The 18,585-nt window shown below is 42.3% G+C and overlaps 2 protein-coding genes across 6 annotated transcripts in view; one reads left to right on the forward strand and one right to left on the reverse strand.

Annotated features, from left to right (window-relative positions):
• The first annotated feature begins 2,679 nt into the window (after positions 1–2,679).
• LOC131137545 (beta-1,4 N-acetylgalactosaminyltransferase 1-like) lies at positions 2,680–12,075 on the forward strand. The gene is made up of 11 exons (XM_058085643.1): positions 2,680–2,764; positions 4,465–4,679; positions 4,767–4,949; positions 5,484–5,590; positions 6,974–7,011; positions 7,099–7,279; positions 9,747–9,845; positions 9,942–10,129; positions 10,196–10,336; positions 10,593–10,830; positions 11,016–12,075. The coding sequence occupies exons 2-11, from the start codon at positions 4,465–4,467 to the stop codon at positions 11,228–11,230; spliced, it is 1,605 nt and encodes a 534-aa protein (XP_057941626.1). The 5' UTR covers positions 2,680–2,764; the 3' UTR covers positions 11,231–12,075.
• Positions 12,076–12,572: 497 nt separating this feature from the next.
• Positions 12,573–18,585, reverse strand: part of LOC131137514 (solute carrier family 26 member 10-like) — a 29,911-nt gene continuing 23,898 nt past the window's right edge. For all 5 annotated transcript variants that reach the window (XM_058085567.1, XM_058085568.1, XM_058085571.1 and 2 more), the window contains 10 exons: positions 17,787–17,864; positions 17,612–17,707; positions 17,187–17,293; positions 16,587–16,656; positions 16,326–16,508; positions 16,180–16,234; positions 15,953–16,041; positions 14,830–14,884; positions 14,028–14,134; positions 12,573–13,957 (listed from right to left, as the gene is read on the reverse strand). In XM_058085567.1, coding sequence (XP_057941550.1) covers positions 13,919–13,957; positions 14,028–14,134; positions 14,830–14,884; positions 15,953–16,041; positions 16,180–16,234; positions 16,326–16,508; positions 16,587–16,656; positions 17,187–17,293; positions 17,612–17,707; positions 17,787–17,864 — 879 coding nt within the window. In that variant the 3' untranslated portion in view covers positions 12,573–13,918. The remainder of the gene's footprint in view (positions 13,958–14,027; positions 14,135–14,829; positions 14,885–15,952; positions 16,042–16,179; positions 16,235–16,325; positions 16,509–16,586; positions 16,657–17,186; positions 17,294–17,611; positions 17,708–17,786; positions 17,865–18,585) is intronic.

Raw genomic sequence — 18,585 nt, forward strand, 5'->3', positions numbered from 1 at the left:
CAATGACAGCATTGTAAGCTAGCTCATATTAACTCATTTTCTCGTGTTCTAATGCACCAAAAAAGGGGCAGAAATATGCGTTTCATTATCCTATTCCATATAAAATGATGAATTGATTACCAAGAGACAGTATTTGTGTTTTCTCTCAAACAGGCGAGGTACAATGCGACTACATTTCCAGGCAATCCCATCATGACATCATTAGTAATGGTTGCTGTCATAAGAATTGCAAATGTATTTGCTTGCATTATAAGCAACAAATTGAGCAATTATCTCATTGTTTACACGGCATTGTCACTGTTGCAATCATCTCTTTTAAAATCAGCTTGTCTCGATTTCAGAGTCTGGGCTGAATGGTGCAGGGTCAGGTGCACCATTAAAATGCATCAGATACCCGCGTGCTCATTTCCCTTCTTATTCACTCCCATTTCTGTAGCATATCTGGAGCTTTTGCCTTTTTTAAGTTATATCTATATTTATATTCAATATACTATATCCATTCATCTCTTATCTGGGGCCCGGTCCAAGAGGCAGCAGACTAAGTCGGGAAGTCCAGACTTTCTTGGTCTGCGGAGACCTTTACCAGCTCCGACGGGAGGACACCAAGGCGTTCCCGGGCTAGCTGTGATAAATAATCCCTCCGCCATGTCCAAGGTCTGCCTCGGGCCTCCTCACGGCTTGGCGTAGCAGGACCACCTCACCAGGGAAGCGTCCAGGAGGACTAGGACATCCGGACTAGGTGCCCAAGCCATGGCAACTGGCTCCTCCTCCTCGAGTCCAACCATCCTACGCAGGAAACGGATTTCATCTCATTTCATTCAAAGATCATAACCATTGTTTGTCACATGGAAATCTTTCATATCAAACAAATGTATTAGTGTATTCATTATTATTATTATTATTATTATTAATATTATTATTATTATTATTATTATTATTATTATTGTTATTATTATTGTTATTATTATTATTATTATTATTATTATTATTATTATTATTATTATTATTATTATTGTTATTATTATTGTTATTATTATTATTATTATTATTATTATTCATTCATTCATTCATTCATTTTCTACCGCTTTTCCTCACGAGGGTCGCGGGGGGTGCTGGAGCCTATCCCAGCTGTCTTCGGGCGAGAGGCGGGGTACACCCTGGACTGGTCGCCAGCCAATCACAGGGCATTATTATTATTATTATTATTATTATTATTATTATTATTATTATTATTATTATTATTATTATTATCAAACAAAATATTAGTCGATGACAACACAACTGAATACAGTTTTTTAATGAAACATTTAATTATTAAGTACTACAGCTGTAATAGTTGATTTGTATTACCTGGTATATTACTTTGTATTACCTTGTTTTTGCACTCGTTCTTGTGTGCTTCTGTTTCTGTAAACCCGGAATTTATGATTCATGATTTCATTTATGATTTATGAAGTTATGATTTTCACATTTTGGAAAGAGTCCAAATGACTGCCTTGGTAGTTCTAGTGTTTGGTGTTGTAGTTCTATGATCACAGCATGTATATCAAACAATGACGTCATTGTAAGCTTGCTCATGTTAACAGAAAAAAGAAATAAATATATGTTCATGTTTCACATAAGGATTGGGAATGATGGGCAAAATAAAAAAGTACACTTGTTATGGTTCATGGTTCTGTTTGTGTTGCTCTGCTGCCACCTGTCTTTCTCTGTTCGCATTGCACCCTGGGTAGTGCCCCTTTTCCACTGGAACTGGTTTGCAACTTATAAAAATGTATAATATGGAGAAAAATATCTTCAGGCAAAATTGCACAAAGACTCAATTAGGCTGAATAATATAAGTTTAGCACGGTGGTGGAGTGGTTAGCATGCAGGCCTCACAACTAGGAGACCCGAGTTCAATCCCACCATCGGCCATCTCTGTGTGGAGTTTGCATGTTCTCCCCGTGCATGCGTGGGTTTTCTCCGGGTACTCCGGTTTCCTCCCACATTCCAAAAACATGCTAGGTTAATCCCCCCCCCCAAAAAAAAATGTCTATAGGTATGAATGTGAGTGTGAATGGTTGTTTGTCTATATGTGCCCTGTGATTGGCTGGCCACCAGTCCAGGGTGGACCCCGCCTCTCCCCCAAGACAGCTGGGATAGGCTCCAGCCCCCCCCCCCCCAAAAAAAATTGTCCATAGGTATGAATGTGAGTGTGAATGGTTGTTTGTCTATATGTGCCCTGTGATTGGCTGGCCACCAGTCCAGGGGGGACCCCGCCTCTCCCCCAAGACAGCTGGGATAGGCTCCAGCCCCCCCACCCACCCTAGTGAGGATACATGGTAGAACATGAATGAATGAATAATATTATAATAATATAACAAGTCTAATAATATAATCTAATATAATATAATCTAATAGTATAATAATATAACAACTGGTCTGTGTGAATACTCAATGTGGGTGTGTGCGTGTGCGTGTGTGTGTATGTGCGTGTGGTCGGTGTGTATTCAGGCCGTGTAACATGCTCAGCCATTGTTCCCAGTACTTTTGTATCCATTCCCAGTGTATTTTATTTGTACTTTTCCGTGTTTCGGTGCTTGTGTGCCAAAACCGAGCGTGTTTTGCCCCAAACGGCCCCCATAGAGGGGGAGGGGGGGGGGGCTTCCTGGTTGAACACGCCTCCGCTAGGAAGCAAGGAAGCAAGGAAGCACAGCTGCCTGGAGGAAGCTCTCATAGATGTCCTGATCCCAAGACGGGGCGGAGCCCCCAAGTGTTGACGGTAAGTTTGCTCCATGTTGGCGAACATTGACTTTATATAAGTATGTTTTTAGATGCTTTTGGTTAACGTCCGCTTGTGTTACTCTAAAACAAACTAAATGTTCGAGACTATTTTTTTTTCTCCGCAAACTCGATGTGCAGATAATATGATCTACTTCTGGAATATATCATAAGTGTTGTAGTATATTTATTTATTGTTTTACTGCTTTTGTTGTTATTGTGTGTTTAGCTAGCTTGGCACTGTAGTCCATCCGGGTAGTTTTAAATTAAAGTTAAAGTTTTAAATGTGCTATATTAAAAAAAATGGACATGACTGGACTTGACTTGACGTTTCCACTTGCATATTAAACCTCTATAAAGAATGCAAGTAATCAACACCCAAGAAAGGAAAAACATGTTTCCCACTTCTTCAAATGAAGAATTGAATTGAGTCTGTAGTGCTAAAAATACACAATGATGATGATGATGATGATGAGCTCAGCTCTACTTCAACTTCTATGATCTTGAACTTTGAACCAGTTCTCCATGAAGTATTAACCATATCCAAAGGTGATGGATGAGATGAATCCATGACTCTAATGTCCTCCAGCATGACCAATGTAGAAGGTCAAGCTGGTGACGAGGAGATATGGAATAGTCCAACCATTCATGTTCTCTAACGCTTATTAGGATCTGCTTGGTAGACTTTGGCTTATTTACAATAAGCATATTGTTACAAATAAGCAACATATGACTGTATATAATATATTACAACTCAGTAGGGTCATGGTGGAGCTGGAGCCTATCCCAACTAGCATTGGGTGAGAAGTGGGGTGCTAGTGAACCCCAGGACACGTATACGTAGACTAACGACCATTCACAGTGATGGAGGATGTTTGATTTCCAGTGATCCCAACATTAACATTGGTCCTTGTCAGTGACTGTAGACCAGGGGTGGGCAAACTTTTTGACTCGCGGGCCGCATTGGTTTAACAAAATTGACGGGGGGCCAGACTATTATGTTTTTTACACGTAACTGTCCACCTGGAATTATTGTATCTGTAAAAGAGTCATGCAATCTGCTATATGTGCACTTTGAGGTCATTCATTTGATGTAAAGTGCGTTATAAATTAAATTATTATTATTATTATTTAAATATTTTTATTTTATGTGAGTGTGAATGGTTGTTTGTCTATATGTGCCCTGTGATTGGCTGGCGACCAGTCCAGAGTGTACCCCGCGTCTTGCCCGAGGACAGCTGGGATAGGCTCCAGCAACCCACGTGATCCTCGTAAGGATAAGTGGTAGAAAATGAATGAATGAATTAATTAATTTTTTTTAATTGTTTTATTTATTATTTTTTTTTTATTGTGCTTGTGTCCCTTTTTTCAGGAGCACTTTGTGAACAACAGACCACATCAAATAACAAAATTGATAAAACAGCTACTTAAACCATCAAAAGGTTGGCTCAAGCCATGATGCCAGGTTGTACGGTAAATTTAAAAAAAAAGAACAGGCGGGCCATATTCAATCACTTGGCGGGCCAGATGTGGCCCCCGGGCCATAGTTTGCCCACCCCTGCTGTAGACCATCCATCATTTTTTATACCAGGTTGCAGGTACGCTGGAGCCTATCCCAGCTGCTCAGTTGTCCGAATACATTTGTCCATATGTAGAGTAAGTGACTTCTTGTTTAATAGCATACCTGTATTTCCATTCTAGATGCGTTTCCACTTCAAGAAGTGTCTCGGACTACTGATGGTCAGCGGCTCCCTGCTGGTGTTGGTCTTCAACACGTGGAGCCCTGCACCTCCCTCAGGAGTCGACCTGCGGCGTGGACACAACTTTGGAATGGAGAACATCATCAGTGAGAAACTGCAAGCCCTCTTGAAGGACTATGATGACATTTCTTATCACGTGAAGGAGGAGGTGGCATGGTGGGCTCACGTAAACTCTCGACTTCCTTCTCTTCTACCTTGGTGCGATGCTGGGGATCAAACACCGGTGTTTGTTTTCTCACCCAGTCTCGTGCAAAGACACACGTGTGAATGCGTGGCTGATAAGGAGACCATCCAGCTGCCGCTCTCCAATCTGCTCTTCCCACGTGTGAAGGCCCACGACCTGGAACAGATCTTCTTACAATCGCACCCGGACCCTGAGGGCGTGAAGCGTCACAGAGCTGAAGAGTATCGTCATTTTCAAATGAGGTCAACTCTGACAGTTTCTAAGTCTGCAATTAAATCGAAGTTGGACCCTCGACGGGAGCATAGCCCAGAGCTACATTCATGGAGCGTTGAGCTTAAAGCTAGAGCTTTAAAATACTGCTCATGCTAGGACCCTTGGCTGGTATGGGTGATAGGACAGGATCATATTCTGTATATGTTTATGTATTAATAGCTCCAACTGAACTGAAAATGTACAAATTTGCCTCACATTAGTCAAAGTTCAAAGTTGCAGAAGTGCAGTTCAGCGCACCCCAGCGCACCCACGCCTCCTTGCCTCCTAGAGGGCATGACAGGGTACAATGAACGCCTCTCATTGCCTTTAAATGCTCACCAGAGGCCACCATACTCGTCACCACGCACACCACCTCACGGGACACACGCCACCTGTTCCTGATAGTTCCATTAAACACAGCAGCAGGCTAACCCAAGCATCAGATCCACCTGTATTAGTGCTCTGTCACCACCAAATAGGAGAAGGTGTGAGAAATAGTGTTTATTGTATTTTTCAATGCCCAGGTCTTCCAGTCCTGCAGATGTTCTTATTGTAAACGAGGGCAACAGTCCCCTTCAGTATCCCTCCCAGGGTGTGGCAGTGCGACCGCTCAAGACCATCATCATTCCAGGTAACGCTTTCATGAACATGGTACAAAACAAACCCTACTGCACGTCGTTTGGAACCAATCTGGGGCGGGCTAGACCTCAATCTGGTTTTTGTTTCAATCTTCCCAACACATTTTGAACAATTCGATGCATCCACTAAAGCAGGGGTGCTCATTAAGTCGATCGCGATCTACCGGTCGATCGCGGAGGTGGTACTGGTCGATCGCTGGTCGATCGCGGCGTGACATTAAAAAAATATCATCCCAGCATCAATGCCGTCACTTGATTGACATACAGGGCAGCCATTCAGATGACAACTGAATGTTGCCCTTCGGGCGACCAATCAAATCAAACAACGTCTCTAAGTGCAGCAGAACTTACGATGTCAGCCTATCATCCATCCCCGTTACTTGATTGACATACAGGACAACCAATCAGATGACAACTGAATTTTGACCTTTAGGTCACCGCTCATGCGTAAACAACGATGCAAAGTGCTAAGCTAGTCGGCGAATTGCGTCAGATTTTAAGCCCTCGCTAAAGTTTATGGTCACTAAAATGAGTGAAGGAGCTGGACCAAGTAAAAAGGCAAAAACTGGACCAAGTAAAAAGGCAAAAAACATATCACTTCCATACGGATATGGAATATTATACGGATATTATGATACGGATATTATCCATGACTGATAAACATTTGGAAGTGTGCTTGAGGCTGGCTATCAGCAGCTACTGTCCGGACTATGCATCCCTGGCTGGTTCAATTCAGTGCAAGTCATCAAAGTAAACTCAGGTAATTACAAAAAATGTTAATAGTTAATTATGTGTGTTTTGCAATATTGGCTCATTTGGTTATGTAAGGTACATCAACATACATTGTACGTACAAATAATCCTCAATACATTTGAAAATAAATAGATGTTTTGCATTTTTGTAGTGGGTAGATCATTTTGACTCGGTCATTTTAAAAGTAGCTCGCATGCTGAAAAAGTGTGAGCACCCCTGATCTAAAGGTATCATTTTGCAGACGTGTCTGACTCATGCAATCAAAAAATGGGGGTTATACCCTATCTTGCTTGTTTTTAATAATTATAATAATAATACATTTTATTTTTTAGTGTATTTCTCAAAAGAATGAGTCTTAAAGGTGGACATGTCATGCAATCATGGAGTTCCCCTCTCAAGTTTGTTCACGGCTGCTATCAGTTGGGCTTCCTGTACCAGAAATTCAGCACCCACTTCCCTGAAACGCAGCACGTTTACATGCATCAAGAAACCAAATGATTGCATGAAGTCACGTAAAAACAGATTTAAACGGCATGTAAACACAAATTAATTAGATTAGATCGGATTTAACTTTTTTAATGTCATTACTATCATTCTAATTCCAATCTCTCTTTTTATTTTAGGATTACGGCTTGTTGAAAAAGCAAGATCCAACCACACGGTGAGTTTCCCCTTCTTGTGCGGTGACCGTATGCTGATAAATGAAAGTGAAAGCTTTAATTCTTCTCATTCTCCAACGTCACGGCAGGTATATCTGACAGCAGCTCTGGGGACTTTTGATGTGGTTGCCACAGTGGACATGATCTCCATTAAAGGAGAAGGAGAGAAACGGATGATCCTCTCGAGTCCTTTTCTCTCTGCTCTGAACAGGCAGCTGCAATTTGTCACCTACACAAACACTGTGTTCCATCCCAGGACAGCAGACACCGGTAACGCACGCACACACGCACACACACACACACACACACAGATTTATACGCTGCTACACGACCCTGATATGGGCGGAGTAATCCCAAGTTAATTGATTCCAGACCTGACATTGAAAGGTAGGATTAATTTTGGTAAAAAATCTCCAATTATCTTAAATATGCTGACTTTTTTCCTGTTAGGACATAAGCAGGGAACAGGTGGAGATGCTAGAAGAGTGGAGGTTTGCCCTGGAAAGCAGAGGAATGAAGATCAGCCCCAGCAAGACGGAGTATATGTGTGGGAATGACAGGGACCCAAGTGGAAGAGTGAGGTTCCAGGGATCAGAGATACAGAAGGTGGAGTCCAACAGTTCAGAACAGTGGAGATAGTGAAAAGGAGGTGAAGAAGCAGGCAGGATGGAACGGGTGGAGGAAAGCGTCCGGTGAAGTGATAGAAGAGTTTCAGCTAAAACGAAAGTAAAAGTATACAAAACTGTGGTGAGAGCAGCCATGTTGTTTGGTCTGGAGACAGGAAGCAGAACTGGAGGTAGCAGAGATGGGGACGCTGAGGTTCTTCTTGGGAGTGACCAGGATGGATAGGATCAGGAAGGCGTACATCAGAGGGACATGACATGTTAGAGACCTTGGAGATAAAGTCCTTCAGGCCAGACTGAGATGGTTGGGACACGTCCAGAGGAGAGATAGTGAATATATTGGTAGAAGGATGCTGCTCTAAATAATGGTCGTGTAGACCAAAGATGGATGGTCACTGTGGAGTATTTCTGTCAAAGGAGGCTAACTACAGCCACGCCTCTAAGAGGCATCGTTGAGTTGTGGTTAATGATCAGGGTTAAGGTTAATGATCAACCTCTTCACTCTATGCTAACACATCATAAAGACATAAAGGGCTCTCGTCAAGGCTGGTTGAACCTTGGTCCCAAACAAGGGAGTGGCATCCGATTGCGTAAGCGCCGTGCGTTGGCAAAGGCAGGAGGAGGAGGAGGAGGAGGAGGAGCACAGGGACAAAAGGGCGCTGACAGGATGATTGACAACGGTTTATCCCTGATCACGTGTTGGTGAAGGCCAGTTCAGCCAGCATTGCCTTCCAATAGGCGGCAGTGATGCATTATGGGAGAAGACCTGGACTTTGGAATGGCCATTCCGGGGATCTCATTGATGGCCATCAGACATCGGGCAATGGAAACTCACTTCATGAAGCTGCTCTCCAAGGACGTCATGGAAAATTGCCACCAATTCTTATACAACATAAAGGGGGCAGAATCTGAACATACATATTTTTTATCCAGCAGGGGGCGCTATCGGACTGGATGTATACACAGGCACAGACTGCAGGGTGACCTAATCCACCATAACAACGTTAGGGACCATCTGACCATGTGAAAGGGACCAATGACATTTATTATTTCCAACCAGGAGGGGGCGACACCGATGCCAAGGTGATCATTTGCTGTCTGATGCCCCAACCCACCATCAAAACATTTGAGACCTTCGGTAGTCACGGCAGTTATACATTTCCCCCAGTTGGTGGCGCCATTGGAGTCCGTTGGGTTGAGTCGTCATCAACCCAACCCTTAAAGGGATTGTTTATATGACCCCCCCGGGTGTGTCCTGAGCCCAGTTCTGGTGGGATTTGGGTGCTAGGAAATTAATATTGTTTGTCCTGGACAGTATCTATGACGACGCTATGATCCATTGGCCACCAATCAACATTTTCTGTAAAAAATATAAATTATATATATATTATATATTATTATATAAAAAATAAACATAATCAACATAAAAACGCCTTTCAGACTGGCCACGAAATGGATTGGCGTGTAGCATCACATCCAACATGTCTGTAGTGAGCTTGACAAAGGCGATGCCAATCGATGCCAGCATGTAGTATGATAATACTACTACTACTACGAAATATTGAGGGACAAATCATATGTTGGCTGTGGCCGTCTCTTGCGTCCCAGCGGTGATCCTGTAGCCTTCCCATTACCAGGGTGCTATAAACAAAGAATAATAGGAGTGTAAATGTGACTATAGGGGTGCTATTTCATGTCTACAGGGCTCTAAAATGGTAAAATCCTACCTTGCAGAAATGTACTTATTGCGCTTGGGCCTGGAACCAATCATCCACGATAAACGAGGGATGCGTTCACACATTAAATGACTCAGCAAACATCCATTCTTATCAAGATAGCTTCACTTGATAGCATTTAGTGCTAACCGGGGATGTTCTTCTTCCTCTTTTTGGGGCTAAAAAATGTAAGTTTGGATTGAGTTGATTTACGCTTGATTGGTGCACCTCCACACTGGGCTGCAGCCTTTGTCACAGTGGGACCCACTCATGGGTGGGGGCACATTTCACGACAGCAACAGTAAAGATGGTGGCCACAAGGAAGTCCAAAGTGCTTATAAATCATTCAAACTATGAAATTAATTTACTAGTTTTATCGCCGTTCTTCTTCCTCCACAGTTGAGTTTGCAAATGAAGGTCATCAGTCATTTTTCACCATCAAAATTGGACATTCCACCATCCCAAGGTTGTACAACTCCAACTCCGGGTATCCAAAAGGTATAAAGACCATTCATACACAGCATTGTTTACTATATTATAATATCCTATTTTAATGTCATCTTCATTGTTTTTGTGTTTCTATTTCCTCTCAAGAGACCAACATCAGCGCTCTCGTCACCATCGTGACAAAGACCTTTCTACGCTATGATAAACTCCAAGATCTCATCGTCAGCATCAGGCGATATTATCCAACAATCACCATCGTGATAGCTGATGATAACGAGCACCCACAGCGAGTGGTTGGACCTCACGTTGAGCATTACATTATGCCATTTGGAAAGGTAAATATTAGCATCATCATCATCATCATAACGCATACCGAATTAACGCTGCCCCTCAACCGTCAGGGTTGGTTTGCTGGGAGGAACCTGGCCGTGTCTCAGGTGACCACCAAGTACGTCCTTTGGGTGGATGATGATTTCCTCTTCACTGCAAACACCAAGCTGGAGAAGATGGTGGACATCCTGGAGCGGACTAGTCTGGATGTGGTGAGTTGACTGGCGTGACGCCGGTGAAATGTATGCGTGGGCGGACATGCTACATGTTCTTCAGAAACATGAAATTCCAGCGTAGAAGGTGCTGCAGATGAGCCGTATAGTTTGTAGTATTATTTAATAGTGTACTCTCCCATAGTACTCATTTTAGCAGCAAGTAGACTATGAGGTCTGGTGTGGTGCGTTCACTGCACAGCCGTCCTTCTTGTGTGGGTCTGACCAACAAGTGATCCTTTCATGGCTCAAATAGGTCGGGGGTGCAGTCCAAGAGGTCACGGGCTGGACGGCAACGTTTCGTCACACCATTTCCGTGGAAGAGGGCGGAGAAGACGGGGACTGCGTCCATATCCGGCGTGGCTACCACCACGATATTGAGGGATTCGCCAATTGCGTGGTCACTGATGCCGTCATCAACTTCTTCATGGGGAGGACAGACAAAGTCCAGCAGGTTGGCTTCAACCCCCAACTGGCTCGCCGTGGTCACCTGGGTAAGTGGAGCTGCCACTGGAATTGCGGGTGAAGGTTGACTTTTTTCAATGCGTTCCCCTTTAAGGCTGAGTTGTGTTCAATGACTGTTTGATATCGCCGTAATGACACATTTGCTTTAGCGGGCAAACCTTTGAGAAGAACAAGGTAGGATACTTCAGAAGAAAAATGTTCTTTTGCTCCGCAGAGTTCTTCATCGACGCCCTCGGGTCCCTCCACATCGGCTCCTGCAGTGACGTCGTTATAAAGCACGCGTCTAAGATCAAGCTGCCATGGAGGGATGCAACCGACGCCCAGAAGGCCTATGAAAGGTTCAGATACTCCAAGAGCAGCGTTGAGAATCATATTCACGATGAAGTCTTTTACTTCAAGGACAGGTTCAAATGCATGACCACTCAATGACGTCTGAGGGCAGCAGGGCGGCCATCTTGGATCAAAACACATTTTCAGGTCAAAGGCAGTATTAATATGGAAATATTAACAATTTTCATTTTAACTCTATCTGTCCCACGGTGAGGCTCATAGGAAGAAAAGGCCATAATGTTTACTATGGTGCCCCCTTGTGGTTGGCATGGGTGTGAAGTGGGAGGGAGGTTGTGTGCGTGGAAGGCAAGTTTCTTCAAACTAGCACAGTGGAGAACTTTAGAACTTTACACTTTTTGAATGATGTCGACTTATTGTCATACAGCGATACAATGTTGTACTGAGCAGCCGGAACAGCAATGAGTGTGCTATTTTCCCACATTGTGTTAAGTTCCACTGTGATGCATTCAAGTGAAAAAGCTAGGTGCCTTAAACGCCCCTTTTATGACTGGAAAATTTAGCACCAGCTCTTAAGTGTTTGCACGTCTGACCTCCAATCTTGACTATTGACAGAATATACTCATCAAGTTTTTGTGATGTAATTATATTTTAATAATTCCCAGGGCACTAGAATTGTGTGAGGATCATCTAAAAAATAAAAACTAAATGAACTCAGGTTAACTAATGAGGCAAATTTGATGGAAGGGAAGTGTAATGCAATGCAATGCAATAATGTAATGTAACGTAATTGTCAGTGACAATGAGAAATATGATGCCCTTTCACAATGTCGCCACTAGATGGAGACATTACACACAAGTCAGTTAGTTTGTAAATATGTAATATATTGACTGAAGTGTGTGCGGATGGGAAGATGTGACATATTCTATTCTGTCTATTTTGTATTGGCATTGTTTTTTTTATAAAAATAAAGAGTTTATATGTATTATTTGCGTTTATGTTTTCTAATGGAAGTAAAGTATTGGTGATGAACAAATGATGACACTTGTATTTGCATTGTAATGTTAAATTAACAAAAAAGGAAGAAGTCTAATGGACACTAGAGGGCAGCAGAGTGACATAATAAGGTTTTATGACCTGTTCCTTTAAATGACAGGTTCTATTTTTTTGTTTATTCTGTATATTATGGTGGAACAGTCTTTTAGTTTAATAACTGAAATAAACTACTCCAGGCCATGTGATCATTCAGCTCTTGTGCTGCAATCTTTTCTACTGTTAGCCGCTAACGGCACGCCATCTTGAATTAGGCCTGTACCATTCACTGTGTTTCCATTTCAGTAATATTTAGTTATTGATAAGTGGTTGGGTTGTCAAATTTGTTTGGAAATGTATATATATATATATATATATATATGAATATAGATGTCTACAGTCACAAACTAGGATATTCCAGAACAAACACCAATCCTGCTTAATGTTTAATATTTCAGCATGCCAATAACCACTTATGGAACACGTTGAGGACCTGTCATCATCAAGAGTGTAACACTTAGGCCAGACAGAGCGAGACATCTCGATCCCTGAGGCGAGCTTCTAAAGTCTGTGTTTCATAAGTTTTCATCATGCCTCAATACTGCGTTCTCCGCTCGCCCGGAGAACACAGACTGTACTCATCTTCACATTTCATCCCGGCGTGCTTCACATTCCGACCTTCACCAAACTCTAATGAAATATAACAATGAGCACAAACCCATCTCGTACTTCAATAAAACCTGACTCGCAAAACTTTGATGGAAATATATGTAATATTAAAACAGCCGCTGGGACAGTTGCAGACGAATACCAAAAAGTATTGCTCTGTAGCAAGTATTGCTCATGTACAAGATATAAATATGCCAAGTATTTGAAACTGTTCAGTGCACTTGTCAGTATATTTATCTCTGCATTACAATCAAATAATATTCTCTAAGGAATTCCAGCATATATGACATGATGCTTACATAAAACGGTGTAATACTGTAAAGCCTCCATAAATGCTACAACAGGCTACTGTATCTTGGAAACGCGAGTACACATTACACCAGGGGTGGGCAAACTTTTTGACTGGCGGGCCGCATTGATTTAACAAAATTGACGGGGGGCCAGACTCGATATTTTACACGTAACAGTCCAGCTGGAATTATTGTATCTGTAAAAGTGTCATGCAATCTGCTTTATGGGCACTTTGAGATCATTTATTTGATGTAAAGTGCGTTATAAATGTATCATAATAAATGTATCATAATAAATGTATTATTATTTATATTATTATTTATTATTATTAATTTTATTATTATTATTATTATATGCTTGTGTCCCTTTTTTCAGGAGCACTTTGTAAATAACAGACCACATCAAATAACAAAATTATTGTATCTGTAAGTGTCATGCAATCTGCTATATGTGCACTTTGAGATCATTTATTTGATGTAAAGTTCATTATAAATTTATAATAATAAGAATAAATTTATTATTTAATATTATTATTATTATTATTATGTGCTTGTGTCCCTTTTTTCACTTTGTAAACAACAGACCGCATCAAATAACAAAATTGATAAAACAGCCAAACCATGAAAATGTCGTCTCAAGCCATGATGCCAGCTTGTATGTTGACTTTAAATGAAATACTTTGGAAAGAACGGGCGGGCCGTATTCAAACACTTGGCGGGCCGGATGTGGCCCCCGGGCCGTAGTTTGCCCACCCCTGCATTACACCCTCCAACCAATCACCAAATGGTACATTATTTGGTCCCAAACACTCGACTTGCCATCGCTGAGCATCGATCTCACACCCAAACGGTCGTGGTGTTTTCACCATGTTTTTCCTACAACAAAGAATGATAGCGTTAGCGTTAGCATTTAACCAGCCGTGAACTCCGATATTGCCTGTTGTACCTTCTGCTGCTGGATGTACGTGACGGCATCGTGTACAGTGACAAAAATATCTTGAGGCTTCATGTGGTTCATGAGGCCGCTCGATGCCAGGATCTTTAAAACACTTTCTGAAGGAACGGAGATCACAAGCGGTTGTGTAGCATCCGTGCTAATCAACACACACGTTGTACTAACATAACATGCGAGCTAATATTTACGATAATACATGTCATCAATAAGAAAAGGGGACCTATTATGCTCATTGTTGGCCCTTTGTATTGAGTTGTGGACTCCTGTAGAGCAGCTACACACAATAACCAGCACAGAAAGCTTTCTTGATCTTCCAGAATCTGCACCTATTCCAGTTGTATTTCTTTGCATTTCGTGCTTCCCATGAAAATGGTCAGTTTTAATTCATTCCACCCACGGCCCGCCTCCAGACACGCCCACTCCTTACACCCAAAGAAACGCTTCCTGGGAGACGTTGGTAACACCGTAAGCAGAAAGGCAGAGCTTGGGGGAGGGCAGACAGCGTATCTGGCCTACAGTGCACGCCCATATAAGGAAGGCCGGCAATCTGTGACATCACAAACCGCCAGTGTTAGAAAAGCCCCCTGAAACAAAGCGTTCCGAACCATCCCAAACTTTTTTCAGGGTTCACTTCCAAATGCGCAAACCTTTTTATCTGAAACTGTGGTATCGTTTAACACGAGAATCCAACATTCTAACCACATTTATAGGTCGGAAAAGTGGAAAAAACATAATAGGTGCCCTTTAAAAAAAGTATTAGTATTATAAATATTATAGGTTGAAGTGGGCTTACTGTTACAGTTGGATAAATACATGTGAACCCCAACCTTCTGGCATTCGATGCACATCTACAACACAAACACACACAAAAACAGGCGGGATTCAATTCCCGAGAAACTTACAGTAGACTATACATTTACATTATACTACACATTTCAGCAAGTATTTTCTTATAGCTTCCCAAGGGACAATACAATAGAAATGAAACCTGATATAACTTGGAGTCGACAGCGTATAGCTTCTATAGTAGTATACATTTACTGTCCTATATGTACAGGTAAAAGTACAGCCATTGTTGTTGATATCGTTGCCAGCACAAGTGAGTACACCTCACAGTGAACATGTCAAAATGATACTGCAGTGAAATATCCCGAGTATATGTAGTACAAAAGCCAAAAGTCTCTCTCCCGCTTACAGTTAGTCCAGAACTCTGCGGCACGGCTTTTAACAGGAACCAAAAAGGGGGAGCACATCACCCCAATTCTGGCCTCCCTTCATTGGTTGCCTGTTCGTTTTAGGATTGATTTGAAGATTTGATTGTTTGTTTTTAAGGCGTTGAATGGGCTGGCCCCCAAATACATCTCGGACCTCATCCAAGTTTACTCTCCAGCTCGGTCACTGAGGTCCGAGAGCCAGGTCCAACTTGTGGTGCCCAAGACCAGACTTAAGACCAGGGGGGACCGAGCCTTTTCTGTGGTCGGCCCCAAACTATGGAACTCTCTGCCCTCCCAAGTAAAAAAGGCCCCCAATATCGAAAGCTTTAAGTCTCGTCTTAAAAGCCACTTTTATTCTCTGGCTTTTAACTCAGAGTGAGTCGTATGGTCCTGTGTCTTTTAGTTCTTTCTTTTTATTGTAATTGGTTCTATTTTTTATACTTTTATTGCTTTGTTTCTTGTTTTTCATATTTTAATATCTATTTTATTATTTTATTTCTTAAATGCTCTTTTAGTTTTGGATTATTACTTTTTATTTTTACTCGTCTGTGCAGCACTTTGGAAACTCTGTTTATAAAATGTGCTATACAAATAAAGTGGATTGGATTGGATACACGTTTAACCTGCATGCTATTGTCCCTTCACGGTCATAAAAACGTTTGCTGAAATGTGAGCGACTGTACGTAGTTTTTGAAAACCAACCTGAGTAAAGAGTCTTGCTCCGGCAACATCAACAAATATCACACTGCTGCAGTCGATCAGAAGAGCCTGGACGTCGTTGTCAGATGCTTCTGCAGACATGGAGAAGGTAATCAACATTAACGATTCCCAGTGGAATCATCTCTGCCATAACAATAGAATGTCATTAAAATATTACAAATAGGAAATTTAGGACAAGTGCATGCAAATACTGTAAGTCGTAAGCTTACCTGATTTAAAAAAGTCATTTTCCAAAGAAAAAGATGCATTTGTTACGCCTCGTTCCTGAAGAACACAAATAATGTGTATTATTATTATTATTATTATTTGAACAATAAGTTTTACTGTAATCTTTTAATGAGAGCAGCAATCGTACCACCGTGTTGACGCCGGCGTGTCTTTCACGCGTCTCCAGAGCTTTTCTGGCCTTTTCTCGACTGCGGATCTTCTCCGGCGTCAGGCCCAGCAAAGTGCTCATCTCTTCCCTGAAGAAGCTACGGTTTCCGTAGTAGATCGGCCCGTTGTATGTCAGGATCTTCATCCCTGGCAGCTCGTAGCACTGGAAGGACGGCGATACCTCGTCTCATTTGACAATAATCACAACTCTTGTTTAAGATGTTCAAGATGGAATCATCACCTTACTGTGATTCTCCACAGGGCGATAAATCTCTGTGTTGCTTGCCCGGCCGAGCACAGAACATCCAGCCCTGGTGGAGGAACCAGACATCACATGACCACCAGACATTATTATTATTATCATTATATAGATTATATCATTATATGAGCAGCATCATCATTTAGCATGTCATCTAGAGGAAGCTCCTCACCCGAAGTGCAGAACATTGGTCAGAAACCACAGAAGAAGAAGAACAGTAAAAACAGCTACATGCATCAGATATGATCTCCAGTAAGTTATGGATTACTGTTACATTTATTTGGGTGCCGGCATGGAGGCATTATAGAAAATGAATTAGTAGATATGCAATAGATCCATCCATCCATCTTCTACTGCTTATGGAGGTCGGCAAGTCCAAGCTTGGAGGCCCAGACTTTGAGTTTAAGAGCCCTGGTTTAGACCCAACGTCAGCGTCAAAGCCCTTGTCAATCATTCAAATACTGATGATGAAATCTCTTGTAGGTTTATTGTAATAATATTACAGTATTTGACTGACATTTGTTTGAGAAGGTTGCTACAAGGATCTTCAGTATGCGGATGAATCTTTTTAAAAACACGTACCTTTGTGTGCGACAGATGACAGTCAACATTGAGAACATGACCCCGATGGCCAAACCCAGGTCCACGTTGAGGACAACCACGGACAGCCAGGTCACCACCCAAACCATCTGCACAAATGACAATATTAATATTAATAAACATATTGGTGAACATTGTGTTCTATGAGCTCCTAGCTTTGGCTGGAATAATATAATAATAATAATAATAATAATAATGTAGGCGGGTTCTGGAAGCGTTGGCAGTCAGCTGACCACGGCTTGGATATCAAGTTCAAAGAAGTCCAATTAGCTGTGCTTTTGGGATCAATTGTCGACGGTATGCTAACGAGGGAACTAATTAGCCACCTTCATATCCTCCGCACGCTGCAGTCTTATTACACGTGGGGATAGCATTCCGGAATAGATTCAATAACTTCTAGTCCTTACAAAGTCAATCCTGCTGATTCTCCACAGTTCTGGTAAGTCTTGGAACTGCAGGAACATCTGCCTCAGGCTGGTCACGTTGATGCACGCCAGGACGGCCTGTGGACAAACACCAATGAGGTGAGTGGACTTTATCTTTGGCTCTTCTCGTCCTTCACTTGGACATTAATAAACACACCTTTGGTAGGAAGTGGAACAGAGGTCCGATCAGCAGCAGAACAATTAGAACGACCAGACTGGTAAACAGGCCGGATAACTGCAGCAACACACGCACATCACGCATTTACTAAATATGGATTTAATCATCCATATTTACATGGATACATACATGGATTTACTAAATATGGATTTACTAATCCATGTTTACATTTGGACCTTGATGAGGTTTCAAGTGGAGCTACAATATGCAGAAGCAAGAAGGTGGCTGAGCTGCAGAAGCAAGAAGATGGCTGAGCTGCAGAAGCAAGAAGGTGGCTGAGCTGCAGAAGCAAGAAGGTGGCTGAGCTGCAGAAGCAAGAAGATGGCTGAGCTGCAGAAGCAAGAAGGTGGCTGAGCTGCAGAAGCAAGAAGATGGCTGAGCTGCAGAAGCAAGAAGGTGGCTGAGCTGCAGAAGCAAGAAGATGGCTGAGCTGCAGAAGCAAGAAGATGGCTGAGCTGCAGAAGCAAGAAGATGGCTGAGCTGCACAGCCACGGATGCTGAGGTCGGACGCAGCGAGGCCGTCACAGAGCATTACGCAACAAAAGAGTCAAGTGGTAGACCCAAATAAATGACACCTGCGTTGAGTCGCAGGATCTGATCCGACACAAGGCGGACCTCGACCCAAACTAAGACCCTTACTGGTGCCAATACCAACACAACAACCATCAGACGGCATCTGCAGGAAAAGGGTTTCAAAAACTATTCCAAAGACCTGTTCTCCTTCAACGGCCTGTTTAGACTTAGACCACGGAGCATCGAACACGGGACATTGAAAGGT

Source organism: Doryrhamphus excisus, chromosome 10, assembly GCF_030265055.1.
Source record: "Doryrhamphus excisus isolate RoL2022-K1 chromosome 10, RoL_Dexc_1.0, whole genome shotgun sequence".
Classification (NCBI taxonomy): Eukaryota; Metazoa; Chordata; class Actinopteri; order Syngnathiformes; family Syngnathidae; genus Doryrhamphus; species Doryrhamphus excisus.

Coding starts and splice junctions, on each gene's coding strand:
- LOC131137545 (XM_058085643.1), top strand. CDS start 4,465: ATGCGTTTCCACTTCAAGAAGTGTCTCGGACTACTGATGGTCAGCGGC. Junction 4,950..5,483: donor TATCGTCATTTTCAAATGAG/GTCAACTCTGAC, acceptor TTCAATGCCCAG/GTCTTCCAGTCCTGCAGATG. Junction 10,337..10,592: donor AGCGGACTAGTCTGGATGTG/GTGAGTTGACTG, acceptor TGGCTCAAATAG/GTCGGGGGTGCAGTCCAAGA.